Source organism: Balaenoptera acutorostrata, chromosome 13, assembly GCF_949987535.1.
Source record: "Balaenoptera acutorostrata chromosome 13, mBalAcu1.1, whole genome shotgun sequence".
Taxonomy (NCBI): domain Eukaryota; kingdom Metazoa; phylum Chordata; class Mammalia; order Artiodactyla; family Balaenopteridae; genus Balaenoptera; species Balaenoptera acutorostrata.
The window spans coordinates 57,334,285-57,350,123 of NC_080076.1; the positions used below are offsets into that span (position 1 = coordinate 57,334,285).

The window sequence follows — 15,839 nt, forward strand, 5'->3', positions numbered from 1 at the left end:
TATCCAGTCTTCTGGAGCAAGTACTCAAAACCACCTTGGATTTCTTTTTCTTTCTCTCTTTATATCTAATCATATACTAAATTCTACTCATTTCTTTCTTTGAGATTTCTTTTAACTCTTTTTCCTTGCATTTCCTTCAGTGTCCCTACTTCTCCATTTCCTAGTTAATACCCTTCGCCAGGTCTTTATAGATAGCTGATTTGTGGTAACTTCTTTCTAACTAGCTTATAAACATAGACATCCCCTGAGTGTTGAGAGTGTGGAAGTGCTTGCTGGAGTGCTACTCTGTGGATTAATTACGCTTAAGTTGGGTTAAGCTTCAGGGGAAGAGACATTAATTTAGTATGTTCCCCCTTTTAATTAGGGGAATAAAAGTGAGAAATAGTTTGGGTACTGACCCTGGAGAAAGGAGAATGTTAGGAACAATGCTGAGCCAGTGATAAACTGAAGGTCAAGCTGGTTGTGTAGTAGGAAATTAAGAGCAGTTTTGTGTCAGTTAAGCAGATACATTCTGCCATTTCACAAGTTGCTGTTGTGAGATATCTGTATTTAAATTAGCTCTCAATAGACACTTTTATAGTTGCTTTATAGTTGTCCTTATATCTCAAAATGTGCTTACGTTTGACTTGTGCATGATGTAATTACGTACCACAGACTACTATTTGATTTTATGGTTATGGTCTTCTGTTTGTCTCTTATGTGTGTATGTCTGTCTTTAGATTATAAACTCCTTGAAGCCAGGAATCATGGCTGGCTGACTCATGCTGTGTAGTGCCATGCAAGTACTGGTTGGTGACTGCTTTTTTATGCTGGTGGTGATTGGTGATGCCTTTATTATGTTTGTGTCATTAGGATCAGGATAATACTTTAATTCTAGCTCTTTGGAAAATAAAAGTGATGGCTTAAGGTACTTCAGAGTTTCTTCTACTTTGAACTTTTATATGAAGTATTTAGGAGGGAAAACTTAAGCAATAACGTTTTCTCATTCTTTTCCAGCATTTGCTCTTGCAGAATTAATTGATAATTCATTGTCTGCCACTTCTCGTAACACTGGTGTTAGAAGAATACAGATCAAATTGGTAAGGAGATAATACTCTAAAGCAATTTAACTTGTCCTTTTATAGAAGTACTACAGGTTCATTGGAGAAAAATTAGAAAATAAAGATAAACTAAAAGTAGAAATAATTATCTGATGTCTCTTCAGTCATTAAAATTTTTTCACGTGCCCTTTTTCTATGCATATATGTATACATGTATGTGTGATCATATTGTACATTTTGTTATTTGTGATCTTTTATTTTCCCTTAATAGTACATTGTAAACATTGCCATATCATGAATATTCTGCAATATAATATACCACTGCTGCAGTTTGGTTTATTGACTGTAATATAAATTATGTAATCAGTCTACTGTTGTTGAACTTTTAGATTTTTTTCCTATATTTTTGCCATTGTAAGCAGTGCTGGCGTGATGAGTATCCTTATAGATTTTTGTACATATCTCTGATTAGTTTCTCAAGCTAAATTCTGAGAAATGGAATTTCTGGGTTAAAGGACATGAAGAATTCTAAGGCCTTTGATTCATACTGCTGAAGTGCCTTTCAGAAAGTTGTATTAGTGTACACTTCCTCCAGCAATGTATGAGTGAGCCCAATGAATCACTTTTTTTATATTAACTTTTCATGTTTTTAATATTGATTTGACTTTTCCTATCTTTTTGAACTTATTTTATTTCATAGCATTTTGATGAAACACAAGGAAAACCTGCCGTTGCAGTGATAGATAATGGAAGAGGAATGACCTCTAAACAGCTTAACAACTGGGCCGTGTATAGGTTGTCAAAATTTACAAGGCAAGGTGACTTTGAAAGGTTAGAAAACCTTACTCACTTTTTTTATGGGCAGCTGGGTATTTTAATAAGGATAAGAACTCTTATATTTCTTTAGTTATACATGATACATTGGAGGTTTTGATGTTATCAGCATATTTATTTAGATTTTTATAATAAAGTTTTTATGACCACTACTTAGAAATAGTCAAAACTGCATAAATCATATTGTGCCCTTCCATTGAATGATTCTTTTTGCATTTCCTGAGGTACATAGGAGTTTTTTTTTCTTTTTAATTAATTTTATTTATTTATTTATTTTTGACTGCATTGGGTCTTCGTTGCTGCATGCAGGCTTTCTCTAGTTGCGGCGAGCGGGAGCTACTCTTTGTTGAGGTGTGCGGGCTTCTCATTGTGGTGGCTTGGCTTTGTTGCGGACCATGGGCTCTAGGCGCGTGGGCTTCAGTAGTTGTGGCACACGGGCTCAGTAGTTGTGGCACGTGGGCTCAGTAGTTGTGGCTTGTGGGCTCTAGAGTGCAGGCTCAGTAGTTGTGGCATGCAGTCTTAGTTGCTCCGTGGCATGTGGGATCTTCCTGGACCAGGGCTCGAACCCATGTCCCCTGCATTGGCAGGTGGATTCTTAACCACCGCGCCACCAGGGAAGTCTCTCCACCTTCTTAATGTTTCAGTGCCTCAGGGCTTAGTCCTTGGTCCCTTATCTTCTCCTAATTCCTCACTTGGTGATTCCATCCAACCTCATGGCTCTAAATACAATAGTTATGGCAGCTATGTTGTGTACTTCGGGAAACACATTTGAAAGAATCAGTTGGCATTCTTATTAAGTAGTTAGTATTTGTTCATGTCCTGTTTTTCTTTCTGCTGTGTCAAGGAAAGTCACCCAAATTTAAGGAACAGTCTCAATAATGTGTAAAATTAATATAGATAACACATTTGCCTTCTCACTTCTGAAATTTCAGCACTCAGAATTTTCATCAAATTTGTAAACACTTACATGGTGAGAGGCAGCAATAAGTGAAGAACAAGGGCTCTGGAATCATTTGGTCTCATTTGAATTCTAGCCTTACTAATTGTATGACACTGGTCAAGGTAGTTTACTTCTTTTTATCTCAGTTTACATGTCTGTAAAATGGAGATAATACCTCATAAGGTTTTGTGAAAACCAAGTGAGTTAGTACATGTGAAGTCCTTAGAGCCTGGCAAATGATAAGCAGTCAATAAATACAAGCTATCATTGTAGTTACTACTTCTCATTTGTGGCTTCAGATTTTTCTGCAAGTATTCTTTTTCAGTATTTTCTTGAATACGTGCCACTTCAGGGATTTATAAAATAGCCATAAAGAAGGCAAAGATCACGTCTTTCATAGTCTAAAGATAGAATTTAGCATAAGATAGAAATATTAGGTAGAAATGAAAGGAGAACAGATGGTAGATTGGGGCAAAAAGGTCAGAAAAATGTTAGTTAAATCAAGTGGAAGAGTAGAAAGAAGTAGAGCCTACAGTTTATTAAGATTTCTCTAGATTTTAGCACAACACAGACTTTTAAACTTAATTCAAATGTTAGGGAAATTTTAATTTTTGGTAGAAATCTACCTGTTGTATGTTCTGGTCCTAGCTTTTTATAGGTGTTGTATCAGTAAACAGTCAGTTGTTGTTATAGCTGTTATGTACTCATACTGTCTTTGAGTCCAGTATCAGTCCCTTAACCCACTCCAGTTTCTGTTAGCATAGTTGTACCCCCCTCACTCCTCTAGCTTCTACTCCTATAGAAAAAATTATCAGTTGTTTTACTGCTTCCAATTTAGTTTTTTATTGGATTTAAGGATGGGTATCATAGGAGACAGGCTGTGGAAGAAAAGGAAGGACAGCCTACAAATACAAAACAGCTGACTATCTTGACTGTAGCTTATGTTGTAGTAGAGGAAAAGCCAAAAGTAAACCAAAAAACGTATAAGCACTTCAGTTACTGATTAAGAAAATATTGAGTAATATGTTAGAGCCTGATGGCCATCTCCTTTAGGTAAGGTGACTAGAAAAGAGGGCAGCCTCTTTGAGGTTACATTTGAGTTGAGGCTTCAATGATTAGAAAAAAACACCCAAGCGAAAATCTGGGTGAAGAGTATTCCAAGTAGAAGGAACATCAGCAAATACAAAGACCCTGAAACTGTGATCAGCTTGTTTCGTTTGAGAGACGGAAAGGAGACCAGTGTGGTTAAGTGCATATGAAGGGGAGGGTAGAGGGAGATGAGGTGAGAGTTCTGATTTGGCAATATTCTTTATAACTCTCACCCACCTTGGTACTACCTTTCCCTCCACTTTTTTATTTTGAAAATTTCAAATAAACCAACAAATAAGTTGAAAAAACTTCAAATAAAAAGCCAGCAAATAAGTTGAAAGAGCAGTATTAGCACTCATATATCCTTCACCTAGATTTATGTTAACATTTTGCCACATTTGTTATCTTCTGTCTATGTTTATGTATGTGTGGGTGTGCACATGCGTGCACACACAGCACACACACATTCTCTCCCTAAATCATTTGAAGGTAAGTTGCAAACTTTATGATATTTCACTGCTTAATACTGTAGCATCTATTTCCTTCACAGCGATGTTCTCATAAATAGCCATAATACCTTTATACCCAAGACATTTCTCAGTGATTCAAAATATCTAATGTCCATATTCAGATTTTTCCCCTTTGTCATGTCTTTCTTTTCTCCTTTATTCTATAATTCCCCACGTTTGTGTCTTTCATGAAATTGTCATTTTTTTTGGTAGAGTTCAGGCTAGTTGTAGAACAGTCCACAAGCTGGATCTGAATGTTTACTGAACACTATTCTTTTCCTCAAAATTTTATGAATATTTTCAATTATACAGAAAAGTTGAAATTCTACAGTCAGTACCCAAGATACTCATACTAAGTTTCTACCACTGACAGTTGCGTTACCACGTATCTTTTTATCCGACTAACCTTCAGGTCATCTCATTTTTTGATTCAGTTCAAAATAAATTACAGATATCAGTAAACTTTCTCCTGCTGCTTTAAGTATTGGTATCATTATGTAGAATTCAGGGAGTTTTTTTGAGGTAAAATTTACATTGAAATGCTTACATCTGTCTGAAGTGTATCTTCATTAAATTTTTTTATGGTAATATAATTCATATAGTCACAAAGTTGTGCAGCCATCACCAATAATTCCAGAACATTTTCATCACTCCAGAAGAAACCCTGTAACCACTTGTAGTCAATCTTGTCTCTCGTTGCAATCACTGATATACTTTGAATAGTTGTTAATCTACTTCTTCAGTTGTTTTTTTAGGGATTACAATTAACATTTTAATTTATAACAGTCCACTTTGGATTAACACCAATTTAATGTCAATAATACATACAAACTTTGCTTCTATATAGCTCCATTCCCCTCCCACTTCTTTGTATTATTATTTTCATATAAAGGACATGATTATACATTATAACCCTGTCAACACAGTTTTATAGTTAGTGCTTTATACACCTGTCTTTTAAATCAGGAGGAGAGTTGTAAAAAATACACTTATACTGTCTTTTTCTATTTATGTAGTTACCTCTGCTTTACTCTTTGTTTTTTCTTGTATTCAAGTTACTTTCTAGTGTCTCTTCAATTTAGTCCAAGGGACTCTTCTTCAGTAGCTACTTTGTGTCAGATGTGCTGATGACAGATTCCCTCAGGTTTTGTTTATCTGTGAATGTCTTAATCTCTTTCCTTTACTTTTTTTTTTTTTAAGGAATTCCTTTATTTTTATTATTTATTTATTTTTAGGTGTGTTGGGTCTTCGTTTCTGTGCAAGGGCTTTCTCCAGTTGCGGCAAGCGGGGGCCGCTCTTCATCGCGGTGCGCAGGCCTCTTTCTATCGTGGCCTCTGTTGTTGTGGAGCACAGGCTCCAGACGCACAGAGCTCAGTAGTTGTGGCTCACGGATCTAGTTGCTCCGCGGCATGTGGGATCTTCCCAAAGCAGGGCTCGAACCCGCGTCCTCTGCATTGGCAAGCTGACGCTCAACCACTGCGCCACCAGGGAAGCCCTCTTTCCTTTACTTTTGAAAGCTACTTGTGCTGAATGAAGAATTCTTGGTTGACTGTCTTTTTCTGTCAGCACTTTGAATACATTAGTCTACTGTCTTCTGACTCCATAGTTTCTGATGAGGAATCAGCTGTTAATCTTGAGTATCCCTTGTATGTGACTAGTCACTTCTCTCTTTCTGCTTTCAAGATTCTCTGGCTTTTAATGGTTTGTGGCATGTCTAGTTTTTGAGTTCATACTGTTTGGTGTTTGTTGTGCTTCTTGGATGTCTAGGTTAATGTTTTCATCAAATTTGGGAAGTTTTTGGCCATTATTCAAATATTCTTCCTCTCCTGTCCTTCTGTGGCTCATCTTATCCCCTCCATTGATGGGGTTTTTTTCTTCAGTTTGTTTCTCAGACTGAATAATCTCAATCAACCTGCCTTAAAGTTCACTGATTATTTCTTCTGCCAATTCATATCTGCTCATGAGCCACCTAACTGAATTTTTCATTTCAGTTGTTTTCTTTTTTTTCAATTCCAGAATTTGTTTGGTTCTTTGTTAGTAGTTTCTGTTTCTACTGATATTCTCTGTTTGGTAAAATACTGTTCTCATACTTTCCTTTACTTCATTGGACATAATTTCTATTAGTTCACTGAATGTATTTAAAATAGCTGATTTATTTAAAAAATTTTTTTAAATTGAAATATAATTGATTTATAATGTGTTAATTTCTGCTGCATAGCAAAGTGATTCAGTTATACATATATATAGCATTCCTTTTTTAAAAAATTCTTTTCCATTATGGTTTATCACAGAATATTGAATATAGCTCCCTGTGCTATACTGTAGGACCTTGTTGTTTATCTGTCCTATATATACTAGTTTGCACCTGCTAACCCCAAACTCTCACTCCATCCCTCTCCCACCCCCACCCTTGGCAATCACAAGTCTGTTTTATATGTCTGTGAGTCTGTTTCTGTTTTGTTGATGAGTTCATTTGTGTCATATTTTAGATTCCACGTATAAGTGATATCGTATGGTAATTGTCTCTTTCTGACTTCAATTAGTATGATAATCTCTAGTTCCACCCATGTTACTGCAAATGGCATTATTTCATTCCTTTTTATGGCTGAGTAGTATTCCACTGCGCGCGTGCGCGCGTGTGTGTGTGTGTGTGTATACATCTTCATCATCTGTTCATCTGTTGATGGACATTTAGGTTGTTTCCACATCTTGGCTATTGTGAGTAAGCGCTGCTGTGAACATAGGGGTGCATGTATCTTTTTGAATTATATTTTTAATCAGATATATGCCCAGGAGTGGGATGGCTGGATCATATGGCAACTCTAGTTTTAGTTTTTTGAGGAACCTCCATACTGTTTTCCATAGTGGCTGCACCAACTTATGTTCCCACCAACAGTATAGGAGGGTTCCCTTTCCTCCACACCCTCTCCAGCATTTGTTGTAAAAAAGCTGACTTAAATCTTTGTCTGCTAAGTCTAATTAATCCCTGGGCTTTCTCTGGGACAGTTTTTACTGAGTGCTATTTTCCCTGTGTGTAGGCCAGACTTTAATATTTCTTGGTGTGGCACATAGTTTTTTTGTTTAGAATAGGACATTTTATTTTATTTATTTATTTTTTATCCACGCCTGGCATGGACAGGATCTTAGTTCCTCTACCAGGGATCAAACCCATGCCCCTTGCATTGGAAGCGTGGAGTCTTAACCACTGGACCACCAGGGAAGTCCCTAGAATAGGACATTTTAAATTATATAGTGTGGCAAATCTGGAAATCAGATTTATCTTTCTCCCCAGGGCTTACTGTTGCTTTTGTCTTTTTGTTGTTTGTGTAGTGACTTCCCTAAACTAATTCTGTAAAACCTGTTTTCTTTATCTTGTGTTGCCCCTTAAGTCTCTGCTCAGTTAATTTGGTGGTCAACTAATGATGAGACATTTCCTTGAATGTCTGGAACCACTAAGTCTTACAGCTTTTGCCAAGGGGTTCTGTGTGCATACTGGGCTGTTTTTATTGTTCCAGCAGGAAGTTTACAGCTCTGCCTTAGCCTTTAACTCTTGGTTGCACCAAACCTCAAAGTCAACCAGAAATAAGAGATTAGAGCCTTCTCAGTTCTTTCTTGAGTATGTATACAATCCTGCACATGAGTGTGACCTTGATTCTCATGACTATGTTGGAGCTTTTAAAAACCACTATGGACCTCTCATTCCCCAGCTTTTTCTTCTGAGTATTTGCCCAGATTCTTGTTTTCTCCCAACTGTTTTCATTGCCTTAGTCAGCTTTGATGGTAAACATCTGCCACTGATTGTTTTTGACAAATGACCCAAAGAAAATGCTTTTCACAGAGAGCAAGTTCTGAGTTAGGTCAAATAAAGACAAACCCTGCAAGTGGAAGTTTCTGTGGAACTGTCAGATCCAATAATGGCAAATCTATGCGGAAGGAGCTTTTGGGGAACTCCAAACACATTCCAGTGACTCCTAAGCTGTTCGTTTGCAACATGATTGCAGGGCTGTTTGTTTTCAAGGCTTCTGTGGAGCTGGTGAGAGGGGAATGGGAGAGGGTATGTTAAAACGTAACAGAGCTTGCAGTTTTTACCAAAACTCATCAATGTGTCTTAAATAAACACTGCTTGGATTGTTGCAAGACTTAAGTTAATTTTTGCAGTTCTGAAAAAGTTGATTTTGACAATTTTTTCAGGTGTTGTTTTTGTGTTTATCAACGAGTGGATTTTCATATGTTCTTACTTTGCCATTCTGGAAGTGATCACTCAGTTAACTGATTTTTGACAAGTGCATACACTGGTCTAATCCAAACCCCTAAGATAAAGAACATTACCTGGACCTAGGAAATTTGCTCATGACTGAGGCACTGTTACAATCGTAAGTTAAATTAGATACCTAGAACCTTGTTGTAATACTATGTGTTCATTTAATTATTTTGTGGAAGAAAGAAGGGTGACATCAGTTAGACCAGCTGGGTGGCCATAATTCAGATGTGTGTTGGATCAGTGCTACTTTCTGCACTTTAAACTTGCTCAGCAATTAAAAAGCTCTCAACTCAGTCAGCCGTTTTTTGGAAAATAAAAATAGCATGCCACATGGCCTGTTTCCCATGCCACTTTTAGGTTGTAGAAATGGACTCCCAAAAGGATTTTCCCTAATTTTCCTAAAGAAAAAGCTCAATTGTCTTTAGTATTTTTCTGTAATTAAGATGAACTTTCAAGTAGATATTTGTACTTACTTGAATTTAGAGAATGTAACATTTAGGCATCCTACTTTAATTTGGTTATTTCCATTGTGTCTCACAGATGAGACACATCTGTATCGAGATGAGACATGTGTATTCCAGAAGCTCGGTTAGTTACCTATGGCCATTTGTCACTTTCTTCATTGTGGCTGATTTTTTTTCCCTGTGGTAGATCGGAGATAGTGAGATCTAAATATATATACATAGTCTCTCTACCATATTTCCTGAATCACTTACATGCTTCTTTTTACTAATTTGATCGTCTCTCCTATTCCTTTTTCTTACCTTCTACACCTTTTATCATACATTTTCATGCAGATTTTGCTTCTCTTTTCTAATAAATACTATTGTTTCACAAAGATATAGTGCCCTCTTATATTGTATGAAGAATAAGAATGAGATAGTTTCTGAAACTTTTTTAGACTGTGATAAAAATTTATTTTGAGGGAGGCGACTTTCTAAATTCTCCAGAGGACTCCTTCTGTGATGCAAAATTGTTTCTTAAGATCTTAGATTATATTTATCTTCATGAAGGGAGATCTATATAGCCCGTGAGTGTGGATATAGGAATTTTCTGAACTCATTTACACAAGTCTAAAACCTACTGGAAATTAGTATTTTCAGCCTTATTTGCTGTAATAGGGTTTTTGCTTAGGTTAGGCTTTCATGAATGGGAAAAGAAGCTTAGGAAAAAGGTTGAAAAAGGAAACTTACTGCCTGGTCATTAAGTGTGTCCATTCCTAATCAGTGAACAGAATTCCTTAGTTTTGAATCAGATTAAGTATGTATATATTGTTTTATCTCTGAGTTCTGCCCTCCCAAACTTTTAATATACTTCCTCATATGTGTTTTAAGGAGAATATTTAGGGGAGGGTATTTTCAGCATATTTCCTAGAAGTATTGTCATAGTAATTAAAGTCTTAGAACCTATTTACTCTTTATTTTTCTTAATATTTTGTTCATAGAATTTAATTAATTCTTGGTTTATTACAATGTATCAATGCAGGATATGCCCTTTTTTTTTTTAACATCTTTATTGGAGTATAATTGCTTTACAGTGGTGTAGGACATGCCCTTTTAAAGTTTATTTATTGAAAAATTTAATAAGCTGAATAACCAGAATTTGCCACCCAATCCAGTAAGTAGAATATACTGTAACTTATATCTGTGTCCTCCTCATCCCTGCCACCAAAGTTAACAAGTATCTTGAATTGTTTTTCTGTTTACTTTTTTCTTTTAAACATTTTTATTAGAGTATAATTGCTTTACATTGTGTGTTAGTTTCTGCTGTATAACAAAGTGAATCAGCTGTACGTATACATATATCCCCATATACCCTCCCTCTTGCGTCTCCCTTCCACCCTCCCTATACCACCCCTCTAAGTGGTCACAAAGCACCAAGCTGATATCCCTGTGCTATGTGGCTGCTTCCCACTAGCTAGCTATTTTATGTTTGGTAGTGTATATATCTCAATGCCATTCTCTTACTTTGACCCAGCTTACCCTTCCCCCTCCCTGTGTCCTCAAGTCCATTCTCTACGTCTGCATCTTTATTCCTGTCCTGCCCCTAGGTTCTTCAGAACCATTTTTTTTTTTAGATTCCATATATATGTGTTAGCTATTTCCTTTTGTTAAATGTATATATCTAATTTTGCTTGTTTTTGATAATATGAAAAAGTGTAATCATACTATATGTTGATCTATAAGGGACTTGCATTTTCATTTAATATTAGGTTACTAAGATTGCATATTTGTGTGGGTCTGTAGTACATTCATTTTCATAACCGTGTAATCTTAAGTATATACCAAAAAGGAATCCCACTGTATTTATCCAGTCTCCAGTCAGTGGGCATTTGGCTTTCTCCCCCAAGTTTTAGCAATTGTTAGCAGTACTATCTTATATATGGGGTGTGTGTGTAGTATTCTGTTATATATATTTCCTGGTCCAAATCTACGTAAGTTTTAGGTATATGCCTAGGAGGGAATTTGTAGGATATAAAAATGAATGTTCCAACTTACAGGGTAATGGCGAATTATTTTCCAAAGTGATCGTATTAATTTATACTTTAACCACTTACGAAAGTTTGATAAAACTCACTTGGGAAACCATTTGGATGTGGTATGTTTTTTGCAGGAGGAATTTTTAACTATTGCTTTGATTTCTTTATAGAGTTATAAGAATATTTTGGCTTTCTATTTCTTACTGATTTAGCTTTGGTAAGTTATATTTTACTAGGAATTAGTCCATTTTGTTAAATTTTCAATTTTATTGGCATATAGTTGTTGGTAATGTTTGTAAAGAACTAGTGCTTGCTTTGATAAATTTTCTGTTTTCCTGTTTTCAAATTCTTTGATTTCTGCTCTTTATTATTTATGCCCTTCTTTCTTTGGGTTTATATGCTCTTTTTGTAGTATCTGGATGTGGAATCTTACAGGTTTTTTTTTACTTCTTTTCTAACATGAATATTTTGTGTTATAAATTTTCTTCTCAGGACAACTTTTGCTGTATCCCACAAGTTTTAATATGCTGTAATTTCACTTTCATTCAGTTCAGTGTAACTTTTATTTCCCTTGCAACTTGCTTTTTGATCCATGGATCTTTTTTGGAATGTGTTCAGTTTCCAAATGCTCCCAATAGATTTTCTTGTCTTTATGTTGATTTCTAGTTTGACTTTATTATATTCAGAGAACATACTCTATATGGTTTCAGTTCTTCTAAATTTGTTGAAATTTGTTTTATGACCTAGGATATGATCTATATTTTGGTGAATTTTCTGTGTCCTTGAAAAGAATGTGTATTTTGCTGTTGCTGGGAGGAGTGTTCTGTAAATCTCAATTAGATTCCATCTGTTGATAATATTTTTCAGTTCTTTCTTATCCTTGCTGATTTTCTGTGTAGCAGTAACTAAGAGAGGAGTATTGAAGAGCTCCAGTTCTCTGAATTTTTGCTCTGTGTATTTTTAACTTGTGTTATTTTTTGTATGCATAATTGAGATTGTTAGGACTTTTCAGTGAACTGACCCTTTCATAATGCCTTTTTAAAAAAAATTTAATTTATTTTTTGTCTGCATTGGGTCTTTGTTGCTGCACATGGGCTTTCTCTAGTTGCGGCGAGCGAGGGCTACCCTTCATTGCGGTGCGTGGGGTTCTCATTGCGGTGGCTTCTCTTGTTGCGGAACACAGGCTCTAGGCGCATGGGCTTCAGTAGTTGCAGCACACAGGCTCAGTAGTGTGGCTCACAGGCTTAGTTGCTCCGCAGCATGTGGGATCTTCCCAGACCAGGGCTCAAACCTGTGTCCCCTGTATTGGCAGGCGGATTCTTAACCACTGCGCCACCAGGGAAGTTCCCATAATGCTTCTGTCCCTGATAATTTCTTGCTCTGAAATGTATTTTATTTGATAGTGTAGCCACTCCAGCTTTCTTTTTGTTTATGTTTGTATGGTATATCTTTTCTTATCCATTTTCTTTTAAAATACCTATATCATTATATTTAAAACGAGTTTCTTGTAGACAGCATATGGTTGGGTCATTTTTTATTTTTTTAAATTTTTTAATTTATTAAAAAAATTTTTTTGCCTATAGTCTTTTTAGAATATTTACTTATTTTTTTTGGCTGTGTCAGGTCTTAGTTGTGGCACGCGGGATCTTCGTTGTGGCATGCAGGCTCAGTAGTTGCGGTGCACGGATTTCTCTCTAGTTGTGGCATGCAGGCTCCAGAGCTCGTGGGCTCAGTAGTTGCGGCTTACAGGCTTAGTTGCCCTGCAGCGCATGGGATCCTAGTTCCCTGACCAGGGATCAAGCCCCCATCCCCTGCATTGGAAGGTGGATTCTTAAACACTGGACCACCAGTGAAGTCCCTGGTTGGGTCAGTTTTTAATTCACTCTGTCAGTTTTATTTAGTGTATTTGTACTATTACATTTACTTATTTTTAATTATTGATACATTAGGACTCAAATATGTCCTGTTTTAACTTTTCTATTTGTTCCCTTTGTTTTGCATTTGTCTTTTCTGGCCTTTTTGTGGTTTACTTGAACATATTTTACTACACTGTTTTCTTTATAGTGGTTTTCAAGTATATCTTTTATTTATTTATTTATTTTTTAATGGCTGCTCCAGGGAATACTGTATTACAGTCTCTTAGTATGGACATTTTGCCAATTAAAGTGAATTACAGAAATCTCACCAAATTATTTAGGTATTTTAACTCTCTCCCATTTATAATTTAGTTTTAAGTGTTACCTCTACATATATTGAGAACCATATCAGACCGTGTTATTTTTATTTCAACAGTCTAATGTAATTTTAAAAACTCAAGCAGAGAAAGGTAGTCTATTTTATTTATGTGCATATTTGTTTCATTGTTCTTTATTCCCAGGTAATATTCTTTTATTAACTTTGTCCGATATTAATATATCTCCTCCAGCTCTGTTTTCATTAGTATTGAAATGGTAACTCGTTTTCCAACCTTTGAACCTACTGTCTCGTTATATTTAAAGAGTGTTTCTTTTAGGCAGCATTTGGTTATGTATTAAAATTGACGATCTCTGCCTTTTAATTGGGACGTTTAGACCAATTACATTTAATGTGATTATCAGTATTCTTGGTTACCATCTTTCTTATTTGTTTATTTTTCCCTTTTTCTCCACATTTCCCTTTTTTCTGCCTTATTTCAAATTGAGTGTGTGTGTGTATGTGTGCTTCCACTGTTTCCTTCATTGACTTATTAGATGCTACTCTGTTCTTTTGTTTTACTGGCAACTAGGGTTCATTGTATACATCTTTAATTTATGACAGTTCTACTCTCTTAGCAGATTTCAGTTACACAGTAGTGTTATTGACTGTACTTAACGATGTTATACATTAGCTCCTCAGACCTTATTCATCTTATTGATGAAAGTTTGTACCCTTTTACCAACCTCTACCTATTTCCCACACTCCCCAGTCCCTGTCAACCACTTTTCTACTGTCTGTTTCTATGAGTTTCTCTTTTTAACAGTTGTTTTCTTAAAAATGTGGTTAAAAAAAAGTATAACATTAAATTAAAGTGTATAATTTGGTAGCATTAATTATATTCACAGTGTTTTACAACCATTACCATTATGTATTTTCAAAGATTTTTGTCTTTCCCAAACAAACTTCGTAGCCATTAAAAGATAACTCTGTATTCTCCGCACCTCCAGCTGCTGGTAACCACAGTTCTACTTTCTGTTTCAATGCATTTGCCTATTCTAGGTACTTCATTTAAGAGGAATCATACAATATTTGTCATTTTGTTTCTGGTTTATTTCACTTAGCATAATGTTTTCAGGGTTCATCCATGTTGTAGATTGTATCAGAACTTCACCCCTTTTAATGGCTGAATTATGCAGCTATACTACATTTTTCTATTCATAGGTTAATGGACAGTTGTCTTGTTTCTACCTTTTTTGTATATTGTGAATAATGCTGCTATGAACATTCATATACAAGTATTAGTTTGAGTCCCTGAGGCAGTTTATGTTTACCCATGTATTTACCATTTCTGGTGGTCTTCATTCCTTTGTTTAAATCCATAGTATCATTTTCATTCCTAAAGGTCTTTTAACAGTTTTTATAATTCATGTTTGCTCTCAGTGAATTTTTTCAGCTTTTGTATGTCTGATAAAGTTTGGATCTATTCTTACCCTCCTTCCCCCTTTAAACATATTTTTGTTGAGTATAGAATTTTAGGTTGACTTTGTTAAACATTTTAGTACGTTAAAAATGCTACTCCATTTCTACTGACTTGCACAGTTTACAATGAAAAATCCATTGTCATTTTTATCTTTGTTTCTCGGAATGTATGGTTTCTCTGACTCTTTTAAGATGTTCTTTTTATAGTTGGTGTTGTATACATTGTGTGTTTGTGTTGGGGGAGCACTGTAAGTGTGCATGCATGTTGTGTGGTTTGTGTATTGTGTGGGGTGTTTGTGTATACGCATGCTTTTTTGCATGGGGGCAGGTTTGTGGCTTTGTTGTGTGGAGATGAGTTTGTGTATGGCGGTTGCTTTGTATGTTGTCAGGGGGCTATTTTTTGTGTGCTTTGTTTTGTAGGTCTGGTATTACGGTGTTTTACCTGGTCATTGTTGTCTTATTTTGATTATTGATATATGGGTGAGAACTTTTTATACCAATTAAAATATTTTTATTTATCCCATTATTTCTCTGTTGTGTTTTCTTTGTTTTTAAATTCATTGCATCTTTTTGTTGTTGCTTTTGAAAATGTTGTTCTACCTTTTTTTCTCTTTTAATATTTTAGAATTTATCTGTTTGTTTTCCTGCTTGTCTTTGAAATTTAAAAATGCATATTAACATCATACTTCAAAATTTAAAAAAACACCTCCCTTCTTCCATATTAAAAAATTTGGAACACTTTATCTCTGATCACTTCCTTCCCAAAGTTATACTTTTGTTGTCTAGTATTTCAAGTCTGACTTCGGAAATCCCACAAATTATATTCACCATTTTTTCTAACAACACATGAAAAATTTTTTAACACATATTTTAAAAATTACCTTTGTACTTACCATATTATGATAACCTTGTATGTCAGATTGTGCTTGTAGGAACATTCCTTTAGAGCAAATCTCTTAATGGTAAATTCCCTTGGATTTTGTCTGTAAATTCTTTATTTAGTCCTAGTTTGCAGTTCTACATTGACCTTTTC

At 35.4% G+C, this 15,839-nt stretch overlaps 1 protein-coding gene across 2 annotated transcripts in view; it reads left to right on the forward strand.

Annotated features, from left to right (window-relative positions):
* Positions 1-15,839, forward strand: part of SMCHD1 (structural maintenance of chromosomes flexible hinge domain containing 1) — a 133,606-nt gene that overhangs the window by 15,507 nt on the left and 102,260 nt on the right. For both annotated transcript variants that reach the window (XM_057526926.1, XM_057526927.1), the window contains 2 exons: positions 997-1,079; positions 1,741-1,871. In XM_057526926.1, coding sequence (XP_057382909.1) covers positions 997-1,079; positions 1,741-1,871 — 214 coding nt within the window. The remainder of the gene's footprint in view (positions 1-996; positions 1,080-1,740; positions 1,872-15,839) is intronic.